Source organism: Aquila chrysaetos, chromosome 5 (genome assembly GCF_900496995.4).
Source record: "Aquila chrysaetos chrysaetos chromosome 5, bAquChr1.4, whole genome shotgun sequence".
Lineage (NCBI taxonomy): Eukaryota > Metazoa > Chordata > Aves > Accipitriformes > Accipitridae > Aquila > Aquila chrysaetos.
Window position 1 is genome coordinate 24,776,049 of NC_044008.1, and position 10,707 is coordinate 24,786,755.

Below are 10,707 nucleotides of genomic sequence, written 5' to 3' on the forward strand. Positions count from 1 at the left end.
CTGCCTAGATACAGCGGTATGCACTTGTACTGAATGGATCTCAGTTGAATAATTCTGCTGCATCCTTAAGATATCTACATTAATTTTTAATCTTTAAGTCAACATGAACTGCAGCTCTGTTCATCACCCACTTTCCCTTCTGTTAGATCAAAGTTTAGGACCTGGCATGCAACACCAGTGATCTGACACAGCCCACAGCTTAATTTTAGTTGTAGATAGCCTTATGAACCCTTTTTTCCCATGTCGGTATGAAACTGCACTAACATACGGGCTCAGGTACTATCCTCCAAGCAGGCTTGATGGGTGCAGCTGAGAAAGAGCTCAGGTTCTTTCCCAGGAGACTTCCCTAATGCTCATGAACTTGACGCAAACATCTGGTAGGTTTTTACTCACAGAAACCCAGGACTATGTGTCTTCTTGAAAGCTTCAAACCACATTTATTGTAAATTCATGAAAAAAAAAAGAAAAAAGAAGAAACCACAGGTTGGTAAACTATTACATCTCAGTGTGAAGAACTTGTCCAGTGATGTGCAATCAGATATTGAAAAGAATATCTAAATAAGCAGCAATTTCTCAATAGAAATCTCATTAAATAAAAAAGAAAATTATTTCCATATTTACAGATTACAAGGCAAATGTATCCTTAAAGCATTGTTTCGTATTTAGCGGGTTTATTTCTTTGAAATAAAAGAGAAATGGTTTGAATCTAAGAGTGTACTTTGGAAGCAGCTTGCTAGACAGTCTATGTTACCACCAGTGAACGGACAAGTAGCCTCCCCTGACCACTGCAGTGCTCTGCTTCTTCTGTTGTCCAGGCTTTCACCGAAGGGCTTCTGGTACCTCCACCTATGAAAGGGGGGGGGGGGGGGGGGGGAGGGTGTTCATTACATTTGCTGTACAGTCTGAATGGCGAAATTCCTACCAGAGACACACTCCCAAGAGCCCTGTGCTACACAGCAGCTCCCGTAACAAGCCTGAACCTGGGAAAGTACCCCACTTTCTGTCAAAATCAGTTGAATAGAAATCAGTGTGCTGAGAAAAGCCCAATCAGAGAAAAGCCTCCTCCCAAATGTTTTCTTATGCCCACATTTCTAAGAATTTTTTAAAAATTAAATATATTTGCACTAAAATTAATTGAGCTTGTGCTATATCTGAGCCACAACCAGTTACTGAAATATGATCTCTTACTTACCCGCCTTAATTGCTTTATGCTGCTTGCCCGAATTGCTTCCATAAGGTTGTCATGGAGAGACCTTTGTGGGGTGGAGGGACGGGTGGAGGGTCGTGAACCTTCCTCTGATTTTCTGTCCGAGACTGATTTTAGAGAATCTTTAATTTCTTTCAATATGCTGTTCTCATGCTTTTTGCTTTTTTTGCCTTTTTTCTTTTTCTGTCCATTCTGTAAGGCTTTTTTTGAGTTTTCTTGCTGTTTGATGACTTCAGCTATATTCCTGGTTGGTGCCTTCTTCTCTGGAATAACTGGGGGAGGAGGAGGAGGAGGAGGAGGAGGTGGGGGTGGAGGGGGGGGTGGAGGCGCAGGAGCTGGAGGCTGACTTTTCACTGGCGGTGCCTTCTTAGGGAGCTTTGGAGAGGACCAAGGTGAGCTCTTAGGTGACACATAAGGTGAGGACCGAGGTGTCCCTTTCTGCAAGACTTTGGTCTTTGGACTGATGGCTCCATCACAACCAGACTCTTGTTGCCGCTGCTCCTGCATACGCTTTTGCCTTTGTTTATCCATATTTCTTGTCAGGATACTTGTCATGCTCATTCTTGGGCCAGCAAGGTCAAAGTGGTATCCAAGCTTGACCAGAGTTGTGTTCTCTTTCAACAGTTTAACTATGTCCATTTCCACCTGGCTGCCCATGATGTGCCGTTGGTTGTGGAACCGCAGTTCTGTTAGAACCTTGTTGTTCTGCAAAGCTCTCATGATGGCCAGCACTCCTTTGCCTGTGATAAAATTTGACTCAATATTCAGACTAGTTATATGCTGATTTACCTTTAACATACCAGCAATAGCTATTGCAACATTGTCATCAGCGTGCGTGTTAGCCAAGCTGAATGACTTAACCACTGTGTTGTCCCTCAGGGCTTGAGAAAATTGTATAAGCATCTGTGAAGTGATGTTTTCAATGTTGTTCAGATTGACCTCTGTGGTCTCAGGGTCATTGCTCCTAACTTTTTCCAAAGCATCCTCAATAACTGTTGGATTTCCACAAGGGTGGATGGCGCTGCTTTTTAAGCTCAGATTGTCGGTGTCTTTTTCATCATGGCCATTGAGTAAGTTTTCATTGTCCTTTGCGCTGTTGCACTTTTTGTGTCTGATGTGGTCAGAACTCCTGCCATCCTCAGGTCTTTCACCAGTTGCAGCATTTAGCTTTTCCTCATCCTCCTCATCAGTCTCATCTTCATCTTCCTCCTCATCTTCTTCTTCTTCTTCTTCTTCATCATCCTCTTCAGTATATGCCTCCTCAGACACTTCACTATTGCTTTCTGTGAAATACTCTTCTTGAATGTCTTCTGAATTGTCATCTCCTTGCTCAGAATCCTGAACAGGAATGTAGGTGTGGGTGTTATACACGATTGCAGTAATGTAGCTACTGCCTTTTGGCACAAAAACAATTATCTTGAAACTATATATGTTAATGTTGAAAGCTAAAAATAAATCCCCAGAAACAGAGACAGGAGAACAGAAAATGTTCCTGCACCTAACACCTTTTTAACATTATTTCTTTCACATTCTTTAGGAGACAAATGCTTAGCATAAATTGGAACAGTTTTACTGACGTCAGTGATTCCTGCCAAGAGAAAATTTGATAAAAGATACTGCAACATGGACATACTTCATGTTTTCTAAGTGTTGGCATGTCCACAAGGGGATATTACTTGGATCCTTGCCAGAAGAAACACAAGACAGCGATTTCAGAATGGACATGATCTATGAGCAACAAGTTTCTTCGTTTCATAATGATTAGACATCTGTGTCAATGCTCAGACTCCCTTGCATATGTTAGTACATCTAAAAAAGCTAAAGACTGCCATGATTTAGAATACAAATAGTGTCTGCATGTGTAAACATGCATATTGATATGCAAAATAATACAGAATTATAGGAGTCATGTCAAAAAGACTCTGGATGCACTATATGGGCTATACACAGAAGTTATTGGTGAAGAAAAGTTTCAGACACATTCCCACAGGTAACAAGTAATCATATGTCAATAATCCCCTAATTTCTTCATGTTTGGCAAGAGCTAAGACTGTGCTCACCGACAGCTGTCACAGGTCCGCTGCTGTACTGTAACTTGTTATAACTCATTGCCTACAGAGTAAACTGATTGTTTTTCTAAAACCAAAGGTTATTTTAATGTGTTTGGTGGGCACCAAGAAGGCAAATTTGGAACCGCTCCTCAAAGCTCTGCCTGGTGCCCTTAGCAGTTACAGTGGCAGAAGACAATTCTCTGCACAGGAGCAGCAAAAGGTCTGCACCCCAGGAAAGTCTCACTCTTCACCTGGAGGACTCCAGAAGCACGGTAGTGTTGTATGGGCCATGACTGAACCCACACGCTATGATCAACCTTAAAGCTCTTACCCAAAAAGATTTCCCACGTCCTGTTTTGTCTACTGAACAAGCCATAGCGTATGTCTTTTTATTTACATTTGTAAATGTTTATAAAATTTTGATGAAATGTAATTGTTCTGTATGCACTACTTCAGCAATGTTCATATTTTAATACTAAAGGGTATTTTACAAAGTAAGTAGACTCTGCGGAAACACAGTGATTCTGTTTTGTGCTTCTGGAAAACAAGTGTTACTAACATGACAGCCTATTTTTAGAAAACCTGTGCAGTTTTAGGTTTGCTTAATTATCTGGCTCTAAAAATGCAGGGAAAGGTTAAAATAATAGTTATGACAGATTGCATGGTACTGTTTCACAATCTTAAACAGATTTCTGTGTTGGGACACATACAAAACAGACGGTAATTGTAATGTTTGCAGAAGCTTGACTCTAATGAAACAGGACATTGAGCTGTTCCAGCCTGTCGTTCCTGAGCATTCAGCACCTGGAGGGCTTGCAGGGTCCTGTGGATCATGTGCGGTAAGGCCCTTACACTGAGGGATGCTGTGCTACATATAGAAACGGGGCTGTGTTTAAGCCAAGTTTATTATGGGACTAAGATTTAAATCTGTAGCTTCGATACATATATGCAGACTTGAAAACTGAAAACACCAGGTATCCAGGAACACGTCTTCATGGCTATGCTTTTATCTATTCAGGAATACATACTACAGCCTTCAACACAGCTGCACATGAGCAGAAGTTGGTGCCTCTAAATGGACTGCTAATATGCTTGATGACACTAGATTAATAAAAAAAAATACTTTATTTTTTTTTTAGTGGCATTTCTGGGGTCAAAGGGGGAATGTATTTTCCTGTCACATACATCATTTGGTGTCATAACAATCCGCATGATAATTTTGAAATCGAGTACTCTTCTCTTTGCAGATCCATAGAGGCATGCTCTGTTATTGTGGCAGCATTTCAGTAGAGGACTGCTGCAGGCAGCCTGCAGGGCTTCATCTTACTTTGTAGTAGTAACTTGATGAAAAGTTAGGACTAAGATGGTCCATGCAGAGAGGTAAATATCTCTGGATGGCAAGGCATTCACCCTAAAAGGCTATCTGCAGGATGTTTGCCTTCTAGAGGGGCTGATCTCTCATCACTAACTGTAGAAGGAGCACAAATAACCATCTTAGATGAGGTGTCTAACTTTGAGACAGTTGAGGGCAAGAAGAAAATTGCTTTCAAGAAACTCAGAAGGAGCTTTCTTACTGCCTTCAGTGAAGAGAGCCTTTGTGTTCTCTGCATCAGCATGTCAACATTTTCATATTTACGGATGCATTTAGGAAGTTTCTTCTCAGATCAAAAATTACAGAGGCTTTTGCTAGCACTTTGAGGTTTAGGCAGTACCCGTTCTTAATGCTGTATAGACATGGAAAAATTAAAAAAACCTGCCGTTATATAAGGCACCACACTAGACCTGTTCTGGAGGTTTTTTGGAACTGTCCAGGTTTTGAGTTCCAGGCTCAGCTGGAAATAAACATTAATCTTGCCATTGCCTCCCTAGGACTTGACAAACAGGGAGTGAAGTCAACATCTGCAAGCTGATACTAATGGTCTGATGACAGCTAGTGGTCTGTGCACTTGCCTGCAAATTCATTACACTACCATTCATGAGCAGGAGAAAACACTTATGTGTAAAGAAATCCTGAATATTATTATTGCAGGCTAATTTAATTCAGGTGATTTTTCTCTGGGAGAATATTTTATCTAATGTACAAATTGCAATTATTTCCTTGGAAACAAACCAAGCTCCTGAATCAAGGCTGTTAGAAGTTCTGAGTCCAGTTTTTCTGTCTTTGCTTTTGTTGTATTATTTTCTACTTAAACATGGGAAAATGTGTCCTTATAAACAGAGTCAGAACTCGGTATGAAGCAGTGCTTAAAAATCAAAAAGCTACTCACATCCCCAAGTCCCCACTTTGCTTTGAAATTACATGGAGCTAACATGAAAACAGAAGTTGCTTTTTGATAGATCTCAGTCTCACAAATTGTTTTAGCAACGGTGCACGGGATGCCAACATGGACTTTCGCTTAGACTGAGAGCACTCATTGCCTGCTAGGACTGAGCCCTTCACTGCTGCCCAGCTGTACTGTTCCTTTGCAGTTCAGGGACCGGCTTTTATTAGTAGTATTTTTATTTGGGGGGGTGAATTGCCTAACAAGCACTATTGGTTGTTTTGGGGGGAATACAGATAAATGGTTTGGCTGATGACTCTACCCCAGCCACTTTTTAAATAACTTACAGCTACCCTCTGACCACAGTTGCCAGAAGACTCCCGAGCCGTGCCAAGGATCCTTAGCAGGAACAAAGCAACATAAGCTGCTGACTGCAATGCAGCTTCCTTCCAGCGAGCACGAAGCCTGGCGGCTGCTCACTCGACTTCTGATATAACATGCATTCAGAATTATCTTTCCTGACGTGCTTGTCAGCAACCAATACTGATTTTTTTTTTAAAGGAAAAGAAAAGTCAAATTTTAGCTTTTAAACAAAATCAAACATTACCCCAAAGTCCACATCACTACCTGGCAATAATTTCTAACATGCCCTTTAAAATTTATTCCTATTTTAATCACTAACGATAGTTTTTATGGGATTTTCTTCTGTTCTCAACTAAGCTTTTAAGGTAACTCCAGAGAGAGAGCAAAACCTCCCCCAGCTAACATGCAGCGCTTTAGCAGACACAAAAGTATGGCTAAAAATGTTCTTAAAAATGCTACAAGAGACTAAAAGAAAATGAAAACAGCGAGCAAGATTATGCCAGGGAAGAACAAGCCGAAATATTTCTAGGTAACAGCGAATGCCTCAGCATCTTACCTTGTCGCACGCACCCAGTCTCTCTTTCTCTAAGAGCTTCCTGGTCTCCCTCTCCCAATAGGCCATCAGCGCTTCCCGGCTGAAAGTCCCCGTCGGTGTTTTCTCCGTCAGGCTCTTCTGCCGTTGTCCCACCGGGAGATTACGGTCGGGCTCTATGTCCTCCAGCTCCCGCTCCAGCTCCTTCAGCTCCTCTTCAGTGAGAGAAGCAAGGAGCTCATCTTCATCAATGTCTTCATATTTACTGAGCTCTCTTCTGTAGCCAAAGGTAGACATGGTCCCGCTTGGTTAGGCTGGTACAAACCTGAAGTGACTAGGCATTCAAGAAGGCTGAAGCAAGCAAGCTGTGTCTCGTTTGGTCAGCAACTGTTTCCCTGCGTAGCAGAGGCACCCTTTTAAGAGTAATCATCGGGGGCTTACGACAATGCACGAAGGGATGAAAGCATGCTCCGTTTTAAGCATCAGACGTCAGCTAGACATCTGAACAGCAAGAATGTCCCAACACTACTGTTTGCAGGTCCCTTAAAGAGGGGGATTATTGACACACTGGCCATGGCCATATTTAGAGCAGGCGGCTAGCGGGAGAATACCAGCCTTGCGGACGGGGGGGGGCGGCAGCAAGTAAAACCCCGGGCGCATTTACACCGACTTTGTGTCCAAACTGCAGTAGAGAAAGAACAATGAAAATCCATTTAATCCTGAGCTGCCACAGAGGCTGGAAATAAAACACCCTCGCTGTTGTTCACCGGACTTCCTCTCGTTTTCACGGTTTTCGAGCGGAACCGCGCTGCTATCCCGCCAAGGTGTTTGCAGGAGGTTGGGATCGGTGGGAAGGCAGCCCGAGGGCAGGAGGTCAGCGTGCCGGCTCCCGCAATGTCACGCCTTGCCTGTAACAAATCACACAACTGGATTATTTATTAATTCCCCCCCCCCCCCTTTTTTTTTTTCCGAGGATGATCGGAGGGAGAATCAGCTTGACATGTCCATTTGCATCTCCTGTGAGATTTTTTGTTCACACGGAGAATTGTGCTCTGCTGGGGGAGGGAGCAGAATCCCCCCGAGCTTTAGGGGGAACCAGCCCTGGGTGGGCAGCGGGGCTCTGTCTTCATCACTTCTGACAGCCCCTAGCAAATGAAGGCCTCTAGTGGCAGTTTTACTTAATGGCTATTGCTTGCCGCAGCTGACGGATGTGCAGCTGGAGAGTGCTCTTCAATTCTTAATTTTAAATGTATACCTACATTACCATGTCTGCTAATAAATGATATATTATTCTGACATTATTTTTATAGACAGGTATCTTCCAACGTAAGAAACTACAGAATGAAAGGTTAAACTTCATACTGGTTTTTTATTTCTCTATTAGCAGTGAATGATGGTGAACTAGCAACTTTTTCTGAAATGTGCAGGCCAGCAATATCTGTTGTGAGTGAGAGAGAAGGAGAGGAAGAGAGAAAGAGAAAAGGTTGGTTTTGGTACAGGGAAGTAGGAGCGTATCTATAACAACATATATCAACCTTATTAAATGACAACACATGGTGTGTTTATTTTTAGGTAGTCAAGTCAGTATTTAATGGAAATGTAAGTGAAAATAATTTGAAGTATTGTTCTTGTCCAACATCATCTCTTTTTTGTTAGTATGGATTGGACACCTGAACTGATGTATGATGTTTAGCCAAATTGCTCATTTAGTTTTATTATTATGCGTATTGCCTTACTGGCAATGGGGAGAGGAGATTGAGCGTGATTTTCATAAACAGAGTTGATAAAGAAATTATATTTTTCCTTTGATCATTTTTCTATATGAATTTCATGCAGTTTAGCTTGCTCAAGGAGTGGGATGAAAGCTTACAAGCTTAGTCTTCCCTAACACACAAAATACATTAATAAAGCAGACTAAAGAATATTGTGCATCTTCAAATAAAATAAATATTTGCAGGTCATTTACGTTGACCAAATCTTTGCATAAAATAAAAAGGAGGAAGGTGCAAAACAGTTTGGCTTATGGAGCTAAGAGTGTTACCTTCACGGTATAAGATACCGTCATGGGTCACCTGTGTCTAGACAAGTCAGTGGGTCAGTAGAAGTTCTGTTCACTTTTTCAGCTGCATTTGCAGAAATGATGCTTAGGCCAAATTCTGTAAAATGTGAAATAGCAGGGAAAAATAATAAGCACCTTTTTTCTTTTAACTTTGCATTGTGAATGCTGATGTTGACATTAATTAAATGTATATAACAGAACTCCAAGCAATTTTATTTCTTCAGTATGTCTAGGACAACGGTTCACTTTGTTATCATTGGAGTTAGCCAGAGAAGCAGCACAATAAAATTATCTTTCTTGGGCGCATTTTTGCAGACAACACTTTGTTGCAAACATTTTTAGATGGAGTTGGTTAGAAAATTCGCACTGGACAGGTCTTCTGTTGGAAAATGTTGATTGAAACTGAAATGCTTTTAGAAATGTGCTATATTTTATTAGTACAATGCTGACATGTACAACATTGATATGTACAATATTAAAAGCAAAAACATGCTGTTAAAAATGAAATCTATTCAAATATACTCTTTCCCAGAAAATTCTGAGCTTTCTGCTTTTTCTTTTTTCCTCAGTTACAGCAAAATTTGTAAGTCTCTGAATTTTCCTGGGCTGAGAGTCCATAGTACAAAGTAAAAACACACAGATACCCGAATTGTCTATTTAAAGTTTTCTATGTATAATTCAAATTTTCCAAACTCAAAGGAACTTCAAAAAACAACATGCATTACTCACTTGTAAAATAATATTCCAAAGGAAGATTTAGTCCAGTCCTTGGCAGCAGCATGAATATTACCTTCAATGCTACTCTTTGCTGAGGCATGATACAACACTGGGCCAGTGGTGATGTTTTTCTATATATAAAATGTTGGTGATGTTTTTCTATATATAAAATACCAGTGATGTTCATTCCAGCCATGAGATAAGAGAATTTAAAGATGTTACTAAAGATGGACAAGGTATTTTATTGTAAATGTCTCTCCTGAAGCAGGGGGGAAATTGACACCGCTAGGTGAGGTTATGAGAGGTTTGGGTCCTTTCTTAATCCGGTACATGTCACTCATGGTAATTTAGGACCCATTCTTTATACAGAGATGGCCAAGGGTGAAGACCCATGAACACTCTCTAGAACAATTTTAATAAAAGTAATAAGGCTGTGGCACATGGCAAATTACACACAAAAGAAAGGATGCTAAAACTGTAAAGCTAAGTACTCACAGGTCAGAAAATGCAGAGACAGTATTTGTCCTTGCCTGTTGATGAGCACTGAAACACGGTCCTTAATTCCATAATTCTGTAATCATATACTTTGATCCTAGACCCATGAGTCCCGAGAACCTTTACTTTTGTTCAGTGTACGGGAGAGATCATGCACATATTTATTAAATAGCTTTTCAGCATTTTGTTTTGCCCCTGTTCTTCAGCATATCAAGACTACCAATGGCCTTATTTCTCCAGCGGCCGCTTCGGGAGACGTGAAGGTGTTACCGCCTTTGTGAGGAGGAAGAATAGAGGTATAGAGACTTTAAGATTGAAAGTACCCACTAATTTGGAGTTTAGGATTCCCTGTTTGGGGGTATTTGGCATTATGCAGCACTTAGGCTGGTCAGGGCTCAGTTCCTGTGGGCACCAGCCACTGCTGAAGCTGCCCGCCGCTTCAACAGTTCAGATCACAGGTTAACACTCAAAAGATTTAATTATGATTAAATTGACTTGTCCAACTTCTGAGAGGAATTCTGCTGCAAAGACAGGAGTGGTTGTGTTTTCCTGTTATTAGCATCCCTGCCTGAAACTTTTTGTTCTTGTTCCACAGTCCCATTTCTCAGGCATTATACATGTTCGGATTTCTGCAAAAAACAAGCAAAAAATTAGCAGTCTGAGCATCCTGTTATACATCCCAGGCTACGTGCTCGATCACACCATTATAAACAGTTTAGGAAGAGACCTTGTGCTAGTGAGGTGGCACAGTGAACTTCCTTCCATCACAGAAGGCAGGAGAGCAGAGCGTGAGCCATACGTAGTACGTGAGGGCAGGTTTACGCTGTCTGCGTTGACGGCTGTTTAGGATGAATCCTCCAAGGTGCTTTGCCACCTCCTAACAGAAAACCCAAACTCACCTCTGTAACGCCCTGCTGAAATCCTGTATGCAGGGAATAAACCATTTCACGTATAGGTCATGAAAACTCATCACTCAATCAGCCGAATTATTAAAAGGTCTGTTCCCTTCAGGACCTGGGCTA

At 41.4% G+C, this 10,707-nt stretch overlaps 1 protein-coding gene across 1 annotated transcript; it reads right to left on the bottom strand.

Moving 5' to 3' along the window:
* Positions 1-417: 417 nt before the first annotated feature.
* LMOD2 (leiomodin 2) lies at positions 418-8,911 on the bottom strand. The gene is made up of 4 exons (XM_030016156.2): positions 8,456-8,911; positions 6,439-7,322; positions 1,193-2,545; positions 418-846 (listed from the first exon to the last, which is right to left on the bottom strand). Exons 2-4 carry the CDS (start codon positions 6,709-6,711, stop codon positions 820-822), a joined length of 1,653 nt encoding a protein of 550 aa, XP_029872016.1. The 5' UTR covers positions 6,712-7,322; positions 8,456-8,911; the 3' UTR covers positions 418-819.
* Positions 8,912-10,707: the final 1,796 nt, after the last annotated feature.